Source organism: Nelumbo lutea, chromosome 2 (assembly GCF_056320005.1).
Source record: "Nelumbo lutea isolate HS-2025 chromosome 2, American lotus-T2T, whole genome shotgun sequence".
Lineage (NCBI taxonomy): Eukaryota > Viridiplantae > Streptophyta > Magnoliopsida > Proteales > Nelumbonaceae > Nelumbo > Nelumbo lutea.
In genome coordinates, this window is record NC_142685.1 from 63336055 (window position 1) to 63351462 (window position 15408).

Here is a 15408-nt window from a genome sequence, read left to right on the forward strand (position 1 = left end):
TAGATTCAAAGGTCGAATCTTCGACCCCAACTGACACGAAACCAATAGAAACTAACAGTGGTGATTGTGGTCAGAGAAGAAAGTGCTGGCTCTTCTGGTCAAGTCCGTCATTAGCTTCAACCTTCTTCAGATATTATTATTGCCTGATCTCTCCATTATCTAATCTAACCATCTTACCCTGAATCTGAAAAAGGCATGCAACCAGGATGAGAGCAATGTCGATGCTCTTTAATGGCAGCCTTGCATTGGCGGTGAATTAGTGGCTTAATTCCCCCGAGACCAGCATAGAAAAGCTCATTTTCCTTTCGTTCGCCCGCTTGTCCAAACTATCAACAACTGAAGGTGGTGCATCAAGCATCCCCATCGATATCCTCAAAACCCCATGGCGTATATATTCTATAAACGTTTTCAAGTCCAATATACAAGTTACAACGAAGGATGACTTTGTGATGGTGATACGATGCACCAACAAGAGAAGGGGGAAAAGGGTAGGGATGAGGGAGGGTGCAAATACATGTATGGTTGGAGCCTAGAGATGAGGGAGGGCACTTCATTGAAGACCACATTATGTTTTTCGTGAAGAGCACCGACGGGAAAGATTTTGGTGGCGTTGGATTTCTTCATTCAGAACACATGAAATGGTAAAATGGGTATTGAAAGAATAATGTATCAATTAACCGTTTTCCATCTAACCTATTAACGGAAAGGAGGTTTGTGTTCAGTTTTTAAAAAATTCAAAGAAGGTTTTATTAAAATAAAACTTGAGGGGAGGTTTTTATGATTAAAAGAGAGGCTTTTATATTTTATCCCTTTAACAAAACCCTCAACATTACCAGAGCAAGCTGCATCCTGAAGCCAATGGATCTGCTGCACCTTGTAGCTGAAGGCAAAATGTTTTGTTCAGTAATATATGGTGGGACTATCAACTTCAGAGTCCAGAGTTCGGATCTGCTTTCACAAATACGTCTCACACCGACCTCATAACATGTTTTCGCCGTATATCTAGAGCATCTCTGTGCTTGAAATTTTTTCATAAGGAAATGTTGTATATGCATGGTGAAACATGCTGTGAGATCGGTATGAGGCGCGCTGTTCAACGCAGCAAATCTTGAGTCTGACTTGAGACGAGGGAAGGTAAAGGCAGCCTGACAGGATCGTCGGCCTTGCTCTCAATTACGAGTTACCATTGCAAAACCAGTGAGAATTCCAAATCCTCGGTCAAAAGACATCGTTTCGCTTGATGGGCCATTACAGGGAGATCATGGGCCGGGGGCCTGATCTACATGAGCGAGACTTTTCAATTGCGGGCCGGGCCAGCATTGACCACCTCCTCTCGTCAGACAAGAGGAAAATTCCCAAGTGTGCAATTGCAATTGGACTTTTCGTCTGCAAGTGAAGAAAATGAATGATTGTTGATTGATTACTGAATATTGAAATAAAATTTCTATTCTACTTCTCGGACGCTTTTGATTCCTCAGGCTTTATTAGATTCTTCTATTTTATTTCCCTCACAATCCTGATCTCTGTTCTGTTTGTGTTCCTCGTCGTCCTCGTCTCTCTTGCCGATGGCATAGCGCTAAAATCCCGACGACCCTCTCTCTCTCTCTCTTGCTTTCCATCTTACTCTCTGCGATCTAATCTAAGTTGGGGTATTTGATTGAAACGTGGAGGTTAGAAAGAGATCGTCGAAAGTAGTTGATTAACAAAGAAGTTGGGGTATTTGCTTTCCATCTTACCTGCGGCTCCTTTCTCGACTAAGCGCGTTAAGGTCTGTTTCTTGTAACCTGTTGTTACTCTTGGTTTTCAGTTCAAGATTTTCCAGAGAAGATATACAAAAGGTCTCAGCGAGCTTGCTAGGGTTTCTCCGGAGGTTTTAAGATCAGCAACCGCTAGAGATCGAAGCCCAGAATTTGGAGCCACTTAGAGTTCCTATAAATATATATCTGATCTGATCAGAGATTATGCGTATTTGTATAGAGAACGAGGGAAAGGAAAGGAAGATGAATGGATTTTCCCGGGAATTTTAGGGTTTTTTAAGCTGGATTGTCTTGGTGGAGCCTTTTATCTTGTTTAGTGTTTTGCTTTCTATGCAATTCGTTGGAATAGGAAGATGTATAGCAATTTCAAGGAGCAGGCTATAGAATACGTGAAGCAGGCGGTTCACGAAGATAATGCGGGGAATTACAGCAAGGCCTTTCCCCTTTATATGAATGCCTTGGAGTACTTCAAGACCCACTTGAAGTATGAGAAGAATCCTAAGATTAAGGAAGCAATTACTCAGAAATTCACTGAGTACTTGAGGCGGGCTGAGGAGATCCGGGCTGTTCTTGATGAGGGAGGAGCTGGCCCTGGTTCGAATGGTGATTCTGCCGTTGCCACAAGGCCGAAGACAAAGTCCAAGGATGGAGATGGGGGAGATGGAGAGGATCCCGAGCAAGCAAAGCTCAGAGCAGGCCTTAATTCAGCTATTATAAGAGAGAAGCCAAATGTCAAGTGGAATGATGTTGCCGGACTTGAAAGCGCTAAGCAGGCATTGCAGGAGGCAGTTATATTGCCTGTGAAGTACCCGCAATTTTTTACAGGTTAGTACTTAATTAAGTTAATTGAGCATCTGGTTTTTGACCCAACTAAAAACTCAAATATTTTCTATTAGTTTTGCAGCAGATTGATATGAGGTTCCAGAAATTGTTTGTTTTTCTTTTACAGATAAGAGTAGTCTAGTAGTCTCATCAGCAGTTTAATTGTATAAAGCCCATGGTGATGGCAACACTAAATCAAACATATATATATTGTGTATTATGAACAGTGAAAACCCTACTTTTTTTTCTCTGACCTACTATTATTAAATACTCATGTTGTATGCTTTGGAAGGGAAGTTGTCGCCCAGGCTACCATGAAGAATTATAGTGTTGTCTACTTGTCTATAATGTTTAAGTCATGCAGATAAATTTTAAATCTTATGGTGGTGAAACAGAATCATAAAATACTTTGTTTGACCTTCCCCTCTTCCCCCCTTCATAAGTAGGGAAGGCATTAGGAGGAAAATCACTACAATATCTAATTTAATTCCATGGTATACAAATTATGAATAATATTTGAGGATTGACAACAGAGAGGCCTTCATTTTGTAAAAAAATGTTTCATATTATTGGTAGTGGAAAGAGACTTGGAAAGTTGTACCATTATCAAATCATTCCTCTTTAATATTTTAAAAGTTTCATTCTGAAAGTTTTGTAAAAATCTGCAATATACCTAAATATTACCATGTAGTCTTGCAATTAAAGTCTTACTTAATCAGATGTTCTCTTTAGGCAAGAGACGACCTTGGAGGGCATTTCTCTTATATGGTCCACCTGGAACTGGAAAGTCTTACTTAGCAAAAGCTGTTGCAACAGAAGCAGACTCTACCTTTTTCAGGTAATTTATTCATTATCACAATAAAGTCTCTTTTGTTTGGTTCCTTAGAGAAAAGAAAACAAATCATCAACTTTTTCTTTATGATAGATGGTTAAATCTTCTATAGGTTAGAATGAGAGGATTTACAAGTTTAACATACTGAGTTGTTGAGTTAACATGTAATTTACAAAATAAGAAACTCTAAAATGTTTTTCACAGTCTCTAATGCCAGGAAACCATTTCAAAAAGAATTCTACTGGTCGACCGCTTCAGATTCTTTTCAAATAAAAACCCAATCAAAGGAAAAAGACCTTGCATTCTTACATATGGACCTAACCTAATGATTTTCCCCTTAAATATCCTCTATCTTGTCCACTCCACATCTCCAAAAAAAAACTGCATATGTCTCTACTCTGTTGCACATCTTTGACAGTCAGGAACTTTCCTGATTGACATTTGTATTTCGTGGCACAAAATACTCTGGCATCTGTTAATTTATTAACTTGTGTTTTCCCATCCAAATGTTTTAGAATTTATAATTGTTTTTTTTTTTTTTCCATTCATCATATGATTTTGTGTGAGTGGAAAGGTGGTCAAACACAAATATTTCAGAAAAAGGCTTTGTTTGGGTTGAGTTGTTAATGATTTGAGGTGATGATACACATTCATTTTCTTTTTCTTTCTTTCTTTCTTTTTTTTTTGTAAAAAAAAATTGTTAGGATCAGGTTTCTGATTTTGTCTTTTGTTCCCTGAGTAATTACAGTATGCTACATGACTCAGGGACCTAAAATTTTCTAAGTTAGCAATTATGTTGTGAGTAGGAAAGTTGCATATGACCAGTGATCTTTCTATTCAGTGGATTCTCCTATTGATTTTTTATTTTAACCAGCCAATCAATCAAGTGAAGAAATCAATAGGAGCCTATAGCTTGGTCTCTCATATCTATAACTTTGTTTTCTATTTTAGTTAATTCGAGCTTACTAGTGAAGTCGCAAAGCATGTGGGGGCCTCACTCATTTATTGCTTTTGAAAATTGATACACTAAATGATAATTATCCACTATAAGAGTGTAGCAAAAGAGTGGAGTTCATAAACTGAAGAGAGGAGAGATGGAAAGGCATTACAAATAATAGCAATAAATGTGATATTTTCTTTTGAGGGCAAACTTGTAAGACATGCTTATGTAGATATTCAATTATTATACTAAGAATAAGGTTTGCTTGATGCACTATTTTCTTAAAGGCAAGCACATGGAGGGCATCATAATCTTTGTTATTTTTGAAAATTTATACAGTAAATCATGATTATCCAATATAAAGATGTAGCAAAAGGGTGGAATTTAGAATCTGAAGATAATAGAGATGGAAAGACATTATAAATAATAGCATAAGTATGATATTTTATTTTGAGGGCAAAATTCCAACACAAACTTATGAAAAGAATCAGTTATTGTATTAATAAATAATGTGTATTTTCATTGACCATTTTAAATCAATCTTTAGAAGGCCTTTGAATGAGAGAGCAGTTGTGGGAGGGGTGGATTGACGTAGGTTGGAGGACAAAAAGGCAAGATGGCTAGAAAGGAATTTTGAGGAAGAAGATATCAAGTAGGCGGTCTTTCAATGGATAGATCTAAGGCTCCAGGCCCAAATGGTTTTATAATGGCTTTTTATCAAGACTATTGGGAGGTGCTAAAAGATGATCTATGTGATGTCTTTTAAGAATTTGTAGACAATTACTTAGTAAGCCCTGCAGTCAATGCCATGTTCTTGGCTCTAATCCCTAAGAAGATTGATGCCAACCATCCAAAAGACTTTAGGCCTATTAGTGTTTATAAAATATTGGCTAAGGTGCTCTCTTTGAGTCTTAAAGAAGTCCTTTCTTTTATCATCAGCCAAAATCAAGGGGCTTTCATTCAAAGAAGACAAATAACAGATCAGATTCTAATTGCAAATGAATGTGTGGAGGAGATGAAAAGATCTAGGCAAAGAGACTTTGCTTGCAAATTGACCTTGAAAAGGCCAATGACTTGGGGAGAGATAGTGTAGATGGATACTTGGCTGTGTTAATACCTGCCACTACTCTATCTTGGTTAGTGGTGTGGTGAAGGACTTCTTTCCAGCATGCAGGGGTATTAGGCAAGGGGATCCACTCTCTCCATTCCTCTTTTCTTTAGTAGTTGATGTGTTTAGTAGAATCATTGCTAAAGCCGATAGGGAAGATGCCATTAGGAGTTGGAGAGTAGGGAGGAAGAAGATCCCAGTCACCCATCTTTAGTTTGCAGATGATTTGATGATTTTCTATGAAGGGGGCATTAGTAAGAAGGTATCAAATTTGAAAGAGTTGACAAAGGTTTTGAAAGAATCTCTAATCTGAAAATAAATTTGGAAAAGAGCTGCATAGTGGGTATTAATTTGGAGGATAGGGAGGTCGAGGCTATTGTGGAGTGTCTCGAGTGTTCCATCTCATCTTGGCCTTTGTCCTATTTAGGGCAAACCCTAGGGAGAGTAGGTTCTAGATCCAATGCTAGAAAGTTTGAGAAGAGATTAGCTTTGTGGAAAAAGAATTACATTTCTTTGGGTGGTAGGATCACTTTAATAAAATCTACATTGGCAAACTTACCCACTTACTTTTTGTTTGTCTTTAGGATACCACTTAGGGAAACTAGGAAGCTGGAGAAGTTAATGAAAGATTTCCTTTGGGAGTTGGGGCATGTAAAAAAAGATCATTTGATTAAGTGGGAAATTGTGTGTAGAAGCAAAGAGGAGGGGGATTTGGGGATAAGGAGGGTGGTTCAAAAAAATCTAGCATTGTTAGGGAAATGGCTTTGGCATTATTGATAAAAAAAAAGGCTTTGGCATTGGTCATTGGAAAGTGAGGCTTTGGCATGAAGTGGTGGGGAGCATTCTTGGCATCTCAAAGGATGGGTGGATGCAAGTGTATCAAATTGGGCTAATCTAGTATGCACCGTGGAAGGCCATCCATAACACTCTTCCTCACTTTCTCAGGTTTGTTAGGTATGAAGTTTCTTTTGGTAACTCCGTCCGGTTTTGGGAGGATATTTGGGTGGGAAATACCCCTTTAAAGGACCTTTTCCCTTTTTAGTTCTCCATTTCATCATATAAAAAGAGGTGGTTTCAAAATTTGTCTAACCTTTGGGAACACCCTTGGCTCCAAATTGGGATTTTGGATTTCGTAAGGGGTTAAGAGATGCTGAAATTAACTCTCTATCTACTTTTCTTTACCTCCTTAATCAAGTTTGTTTGGATCTTTCCAAGCCAGACAAAAGGGTGTGGGCTCCTTAGTCCCAAAGGGATTTTTACTTGTTCCTCTTTCTTTAAGTCCATGTCTCAGTCTTCTATTCAACGGGTTTTTCCCTCAAAGGAAATTTGGTGTAAGCCGGTTCCCCCAAAGATTATGGCTTTCTGCTGGGAAGTGTATCGTGGGAAAGTAAACACTTTAGATAACTTACAAAAGAGAAGACCCTTTGTATTTCTCCCAACTGGTGTACCCTTTGTAGAGCTCATGGGGAGGATTGTTACCATCTACTCATATCCTGTCTGTTCTTTGCAGAATTGTGGGCTTGGCTAAACTCTTTGTTTGAGTGTAGTTGGAACTTTCCAGTAGAAGTACGCTTGATCTTTGACCATTCTACTTTCAGTTGGCCTTCAAAAAGAGGAAGATTAATGTGGAGATGTGCTCGAGTAGCCTTGATTTGGATGTTATGGAAAGAAAGGAATGCTAGAATCTTTCAAAAGAAGGAAAGGAGCAACCAAGAATTGAAGGACTGTGTGCTGGCTAAGGCAATACATTGGTTGAAGACATTGGATTTGTTCCATTAGTTCTCTTCCATCAAGAACAGGGTAGTTTTGGCCTTTCGGGGTAGTTTCCTCTGGCTGAAGTCTCACTGAAGCTGAACTTTGATGGGTGCAGTTTGGGCAATTCTGGGCTGTCTGGAATTGGGGGGGGGTGGACTTTTGAGGAGCGAGCTTGGAGAGGTTGTTCTATACTTGAGTCCTTTGGGAATTGGAGATTCTGTTAGGGCAGAATTACTAGCTGCTATACAAGGGGTGCAGTTTGCATACCAATTGGGTGTCGGTGTACAACAACTAATTATTGAAGGGGACTCCAAGGTGAGGGTGGGCTGGTTAATGACACCTGAGGATCCTGTTTGGTGCTATAAGAACGAAGTTAAGAAGATTAATGACTGACAAGAAATATGTCAGTTTCTATTCAGTGGGTGGGGAGATCAGCAAATGCTTTGGCTGATGTGTTAGCCAAGCAAGGGGCAAATAGGGAAGAATTGTTCTGGGCTCAGCTGTGATTTCTGTACTCTTTTCCTAGTTTCTTTGCAATCTGTTAGGAGACGCTGTAGCTCGTGCCTCTCCAAGGGCTGTTATATGAGATTATAAACCTGAATCAGTTCTGATTTAATAAAATTCCATTATTACTCATAAAAAATGTGTATTTAATATGCTATTTCTTAATGGGGAAACATTGAAAGAATCAATAGTTATTTTTGTAAATTGGATAGGTAAAGTTATCTTTGAGTAATCTTTTGTTTTTTTGGTAGAATCCTTGTGAAATCAGGACACAACTAGTTGATGAAATCTCTTTTTTTGTGATGTAGTTTATGAAAAATGTACAAGTGAGGTTTGCATGCACATGGATTTGGTCTGATACACTGACAAATGTAGTATGCTGTTTTCTCCAGTGTTTCTTCATCAGACCTTGTTTCTAAGTGGATGGGTGAAAGTGAAAAGCTAGTGTCAAGCCTTTTCCAGATGGCTCGTGACAGTGCTCCTTCCATCATCTTTATTGATGAGATAGATTCCTTATGTGGTCAGCGTGGTGAAGGCAATGAAAGTGAAGCTTCTCGACGTATAAAAACAGAACTTCTTGTACAAATGCAGGTATTTGTTCCCGAATTGGAATTTGTGAATGCATGATCTTCTTTTCTAACTTACTACATTGTTATTTTATACTAGATATTACAAATGTGGTTGAAATTACATATCCATGGTGTTTGTATGAGTATATTTGAGAAAGGAATTAACACATTCATTATCATCATGAGGTTGATAGGTTGATATGTTCTAATTTATGAATAATGTGATGTAAAATATACTTCATGCCCAACTTTTTTGTACACCTGTACATTCTCCCTGGAGTTGTATTGTTGCATTTTAATTGTGTTCATTTATACAAGAGACGCCATATAATGCTAACTATGAATGCCTTTTAAGTGATCTGTTGAACAAAGCATTGTTTATGATAGTAATATGTCATTTGAGATGGGGATACCAGTTGGGCAACTGAGATTTGAGGTGCTCTGTGGACGGCTAGGATCAAGTATTGGGAAGAATGATGTGTATCACAGGCAGAAATAGGCCTCAATGGTTTTTTCATTCTAATACCTCGAAATGGAATATAGGTTGTCACGTAGATGGCCAAATGGGGGAATTTTTTCAATGAAATTTAGTGGGCTAGTGGATTTTATGTTTTGGAATCTGATGGGAGTGTCTTATTGGTCCCAAAATGGTCAATCAATAGGATTTTAAGCTTGAAGGTTTCAGCCAAATGGAATCATTAAAATGGCATGTAAAAAGGTTTAGTAGTTTATTGTCTAGATTTGAAGGGAAAATTGGTGGTTATCATGTTTGAGTGATTGGGATTTGATGGTAGTATCTGATTTTTATCAGATCTGTGAGATGGTAGATTTAGTCTTATGGTTTGAGACAAATGGAATCATTAAAATGGCATGTAAAAGTTTATCATGCCAGATCATCAATGATGAATTAGTGGAGTTTGAGTGTGAAACTTGGTGGATTGCTGGATTTAGGGGTTTTGAGTTCAACGGAAGGGTTTGGTTGGGTATTCATGTCAAGGGATATTTTGTTTGTTTTATTTCAGTCAATTAGAGGTGTTAAAATGATATGTAGGGTAAGAAAGTGCTTAAATTTTGGAGTTTGGTACTGAAATAAAACAAACAAATGAGTAAAGGCCCTAGTTTGTTTACACTGCATTTTCATTTGTACTAGTGCAAAGATATGGGAGTGCAAATGGATTAAGTGCAAAGTCTGGTTTATTTTTGTTTCAACTTTTACCTCATTATGTTTGTTTGTAGTGCAGATGAACGCAGAATTTGCACTCTGATGCAGTGCAAATGAAACTGCATTGCAGACAATTGGAACCTAAAAGTCAAGCTAATTGGATATACATCTTATTTGATATTGATTATTTTGATATTCCCCCACAATTAAATAACCTTCTTGTCTTATAAGAGACAGTGAAAAGAGTTGCAGCATTTCTGGCAACAATATGCTTGATGGTTCTAATGTTTAGCCATTTTGGAACGATTGGGAAGGGAGACTTCATTAGAGCAGCAGATGCATTTGTCCTTCTCCAGGGCCTAAAATTAGGTTCCTCTCTGGGGTTTGAAAAGAATTAAGATTAAGAATTGAGATCCTACTGGTGTTTCAGGCACTTAATTGAGGTGACACTTGGCCAAGGTATTTATCAGAAGTTTAATATTGTATACAGTTTCTTCTAGGGCTGCAACATGGGCTGGGTTAGCCCAAACCCAGCCCGAAAAACTAGGGTTTGGGTTGAATTATGTACCCAACTTAACCTTGGGTTAGGGTTGAGGCCTTGACCAAACCGACCCAACCCAAACCTGACTTAACTTCATATTTGCATGTATAAATATTATATATATATATATATATATATATATATGCATGTAAGTTCTTGTATATATGCATATTCACTATTCATGCATGTACACATATGCAACTATGCACCCATAAATGTATATCTATATATTTATGTATTTTTTTTTCACTGCGAGTATTAATGTATTTATGTATATACATATTTATCTATTTATGTATCTATCTATACATGCATGCATATATATATATTTGGATAATCAACAGAATTTTATTAATGATAGCATGTATGCATGCATATTGATTGCAAGCCTTTTTTGTTTCAAGGGAATTTTTTTCTAAAACATTGTACTATGTTCTTTTACACATAATAATGCTAATATTGAATTAAAATGAACCCTTAGGATCTAAGAAATAAGTACATTTGACAGAAGGAAGTAGAGAAGTTGGGCCAACCCAAACCCAAACCGAGCCAGACCTGAACCCAACCCAACCTAACCTTGGTTTGGTTAGGGTTGACCTCAACCCAACCTAACCCGGCCTGACTTGCACTCCTAGTTTCTGCCCATATACAAGTTTCCATACAAGAAGATGTCAACAATTGATGGCCACCTAACTTTAGATTTCCTAAACAAGCCTTAAACTTGTCTCACTATAGGAAAATTTGCATTTTGTTGGTTGCACCAAGAATTGAGTAGTTTCCTAGGAAAATAGGGAAAAAAGATTTTTATCATTGATCCGATTGTTAGTTCTCCAAGGGACATACAAAATCAGTAGAATGTTATGCTGCTTGAACTAAATGAGGCAATATACCAAAGAAAGAAAAAAAAAACTAAATGAGATTTAGAACATCTATGATGGATTTAAAATTGGAGACTTTGCAAATATGATCAGCTTATTATTTCAGGTTCACATAGTTCAGTTATAATCTTTTCTTGACCTGAATGTGTGATTGTTGACACTTAGATCCCACTTTTGTTTTTAATTGTTCAGTTCTAATTTGTCTGTATCTTCCTATAGGGTGTTGGACACAATGATCAGAAAGTTCTTGTTCTTGCAGCCACAAATACTCCCTATGCTTTGGATCAGGTAAAGCTGGAAACCTTCTAGGTTACCATCACTGCTCAAACCAGCAACAAGGAATTAAAACATAGGATATTCATGCATTTGTTTCAACTGTGCTATTCATTTCTTTACTTGTTTTTATGATTCTTTCTTCAGAAAGAATAGTCAAGTAAAACCGGGAAATTTCAAGATGCACCAATTGAAACATACAAAATGTGACATTTTACAAATGGATGGAAGCTCATTTATTTTTAAACAATAAAGAATTGTACTGCTGTGGTTGATAGACAGTTTATCACAGGCCATCCGGCGACGATTTGACAAACGAATATACATTCCTCTCCCTGATTTGAAGGCCAGGCAACACATGTTTAAGGTTTAAGATTCTTCCCCCCCACCCCCACCCCACTCCTAATTGTGTTTTTCTCTAACAGTTTGTGAAATGATTATTGCCTCCCCAATTAATTTATTATTCTGCATTGAGTAGGTACATCTAGGAGATACCCCTAACAATTTGACTGAAAGTGACTTTGAAATGCTAGCCCGTAGGACTGAAGGGTTCTCAGGTTCAGATATTTCTGTTTGTGTAAGTACAGGAGCTGTCTCTACATCAATGCTTATTAGTGGTATTCTTGCCTGCTTAAGTGGTGCTATCTGTTCCCAATTTTACTACCTTGACAGGTCAGGGATGTGCTCTTTGAACCTGTTCGTAAAACCCAGGATGCCATGTATTTTGTAAAGACATCTGATGACACATGGGTCCCATGTGGACCAAAGCAACCAGGAGCTATTCAGATTACCATGCAGGAACTTGAAGCAAAAGGCCTTGCTTCGAAGGTATGAATTAGTGAGTGAAATGCTAAAAAAATGGAGGTATTCCTTTTTTTTGGCTTGATTTAGTATTCCAAAGTAATTTAATATCCACTGGAAATCCCACGTGCAGATTCTTCCCCCACCAATCACAAGAACAGATTTTGAGAAAGTGCTTGCAAGACAGAAGCCTACAGTGAGCAAAGCTGACCTTGAAGTGCACGAGAGATTCACAAAAGAATTTGGAGAAGAGGGTTGATGGATTTGGAACAAAACACTTGCTAGCTATGAGGACGGGTGCTATAATTTGTAACTCGTTGCTACTGTTGGGACTTAAAGAAACATTCATCTTTATAGCTTTGTCAACTAAGGAAGGTGCATAAAATTCCCTTCCTTTACTGCATGAGTGGGAAAATGCTTGTCATACTTGGATTTGATATTCTCTCTAAAATTTGTCTTTCAATCCGGAAATAGAATTATGACTACCGGTGTTATAGTCATTCTTGTCATAACAAATCAATGCTGTATTGGCCAATACGTATCGTTTCGGGACCCTTCCGATATGCCCCTACAGTGGGTGTATCGGGGTCTAACCGGTTCAGGGGATGGAGGGGTTATAGATCAGCTCCCCTGAACCAGTCTTGAAAAAAAAAAAGTAGAAAAACAAGTATTGAAATGCCCGATATGCCCCTATCGGCGTATTGGGCGTATCTGTATTTTGAACCTTGCAAGCATTACCTTCAAGGGCTTGAACCACCTTTTTGTTCAACTTCAATGCATCTACCTATTCAGTCCCTTATGAACTTTGACTTTGTGGTTTATACGAATTGCATTGGGATAAATTATGAGATAGTTGGGGTGAGTTAGAGAGACTGGTCAGTGCAAGGCCCGTTCGAACACCATTAGTTCGAATAGCCTTTACAGCTGTGCATCGGGAATATTTCTGCACTTCTGTGCTTTATTTCATGGGGGATATTCCTAATGCAAAGTTATAATGGGTGTTTGAAAGAGACCCAACTATTGCCTATTTCCTAATAGATGTGTTCTTTGTAAAAGCTGATGGGGAATTTGGCTACTACCTCATGGTCTCTTGTAAGGTTGCTAAATCTGTTTCGGAGTGAGTTTTCTCCCGTTTTGGGTGTTCTTGGTATCCTCCAGAGATTGTCCAATGTTTGTTTTTCCCTTCTTTTTTTAGTTGGCCTAAGGAGCGAGTGAAGATTGTGGAGGTGTATTAGGGCAGCGATTTGCTGGTCTTTGTGGGAAGAAAGAAATTCACGCATATTTTTTGACAAGGAAAAAACTTTGGAAGATTTATTAGATCGAATCCTTATAAGAGCGGTCCACTGGCTAAAATCTTTGGAGTTGTTTTTAGATTGTCCTATGGATGATTTGCTAAGAAACTGGAAAGAGATTTCTTTCACTGCAAGATGCAAGAGGACTCTTTGTCCGTTTTGGTCCCCTCTCCCCTCGGGCTTTTCAAAGCTGAATTTTGATGGTAGCATTGTAAGGAATCTAGGGCCGTCTGGGATTGGAGGAGTCTTCAGGAATGAGGAAGGGATTGTTATTGCTTTTTTCTCTGGCCCTATTGGAGAAGGTCTCTCTTAGGGTTGAGATCCTTGCAGTGCTTGAAGGAATTCGAAGAGTAAAAGATCTAAATATTAGCCGTTTGATTCTGGAAGGTGACTCGAAGGTGGATTAATTGGTTGAAGACAGAGGACAGTGGTTTGTGGAACTTTAACAATGAGAAAAAACAGTTCTTATGGCTGGGTAGGGACATAGAGATTCAGTACAACTGGGTGAAGAGGAGTGCCAACTCATTTACGGACGGATTGGCCAAAGAGAAACTGTTTTTTGGACTAGTTTTTATTTTCTTTGCTTTCCCCGAGTTTTCTGTTTTTTGGGGAGTTAAGTTATTTTATTTCCCTTTATATTCATTTCCCTGTATTCTCTTAATTTAATGAAATTGATGTTATTGATAAAAAAAAAAGAAAAAAAATAATGGGTGTTTGAATGGGCTTTGCACCACCTGAATCCGGTTTCGAGTTAGGATGGCCTACACACAATAACCCTACCCGTGGCTCATTACAACTGTACATTGAGAACATCTTACATGTTTGTATGTTACCATTCATGGGGGATGTTGCTAATGTACAGTTGTAGTATCATTGAGGTGGCATTGATGTGATGAGCAGGTAGAAAAGAAATGAGTTCACATCAGCCCCTCATAAGGAGGCGCCCCACAATATCTCACAGCACATCGGTGGGGAGCCCCTTGTGGGGGACTGATGTGAAGTCAAAAGAAATGGGGTTTTTATTGTTCAATCGATCACATCATTTTTATGAATTTGTACAGTTGGCAACAGTGGCAGGTGGGGGATGGAATATCCTGTCACAATTTAAGGGCGGACGTCTATGATTTGGCTTGAAGGGTCGTCGTCTCAAGTCTGAACCAAGGATTATCATATCCTGGGCTTGACTTTGATACGGGAATGTGGTACTCTTATTTAAAAGTGGTAAATAAAGAGGTGGGGTTTCATCAAAATGAGGGGTTTTGATTGGTCTTTCCGCCACCATAGATTTTTCCTTCGTTTTTAACTGGTCGAAGTCTCATTAAAGATCACAAGTCGAATCAAGTATTACACCAGCGAAGAATTCCCTCTTTCTAAGCAATATGTATAAAGAGAGTATGGTATGGTTTCAGACCCACCATATTTTTTTTGGAATTAATCACTATTTTACAATCGGAGATGGTTACTCTTTTAAGTGAACAGTATAACATTACATCAACAGTCTAAACAATTACACAATTCTTTTTTTATAAAAATGATAATAGCGGGATTTAAAATCACAAGTAAACAGTATAAAATGGTTTTCAAAACTGGATCGGATCGGACAGTTGAATTGGAAAAACCGAGAACCAGTCAGGTGACTGGTTCTGTTTTTCCCAAAAACTGGATTTTTCCCTCAAAACCATTGATTTTGGTCAATGAACCATTGAACTGAATAATTAACCATTCAAACAATTGGACCGTTCGACCCGGTAGCCGAACCCCTGACCGGTTCAGTCACCGGGTCAGTTTTAAAATCACACCTTAATCATACAATTCTTTTATTATAGGGACGATGATAGTGGGATTTAAAATCACACCACATTTGGACAATTCATTCAGTGGACCCACCGTATTTTGGGTCCTCTAATTCTGAAGGCCAGAACCACAAACGAACAAGCATATGCCATATTGTACAAAATGAGAAAAAAAAACAAAATCACATCCTGATCACCAATGAATGGTCCTGATTCAGTGTTGGTGTTGAAGGATTTTGAAAATTCCAACTCCAAAATCCGAAACAAGGCATCAGCACTCAACTGATAACAGGTACCTAGTATCGGGAAAACTTGTAACCAACGATCAGTATCATAAAACTGTTGATCAATTAGGTGATTGTTTATTAAATTCAGGGGGTG

The 15408-nt window shown here is 38.1% G+C and overlaps 1 protein-coding gene across 1 annotated transcript; it reads left to right on the plus strand.

The window, feature by feature from the left end:
- The first annotated feature begins 813 nt into the window (after positions 1-813).
- LOC148871158 (protein SUPPRESSOR OF K(+) TRANSPORT GROWTH DEFECT 1) lies at positions 814-12442 on the plus strand. The gene is made up of 8 exons (XM_088969274.1): positions 814-2582; positions 3312-3417; positions 8111-8309; positions 11088-11156; positions 11434-11508; positions 11620-11718; positions 11814-11969; positions 12076-12442. The coding sequence occupies exons 1-8, from the start codon at positions 2111-2113 to the stop codon at positions 12199-12201; spliced, it is 1302 nt and encodes a 433-aa protein (XP_088825400.1). The 5' UTR covers positions 814-2110; the 3' UTR covers positions 12202-12442.
- The last annotated feature ends 2966 nt before the right edge of the window (positions 12443-15408 follow it).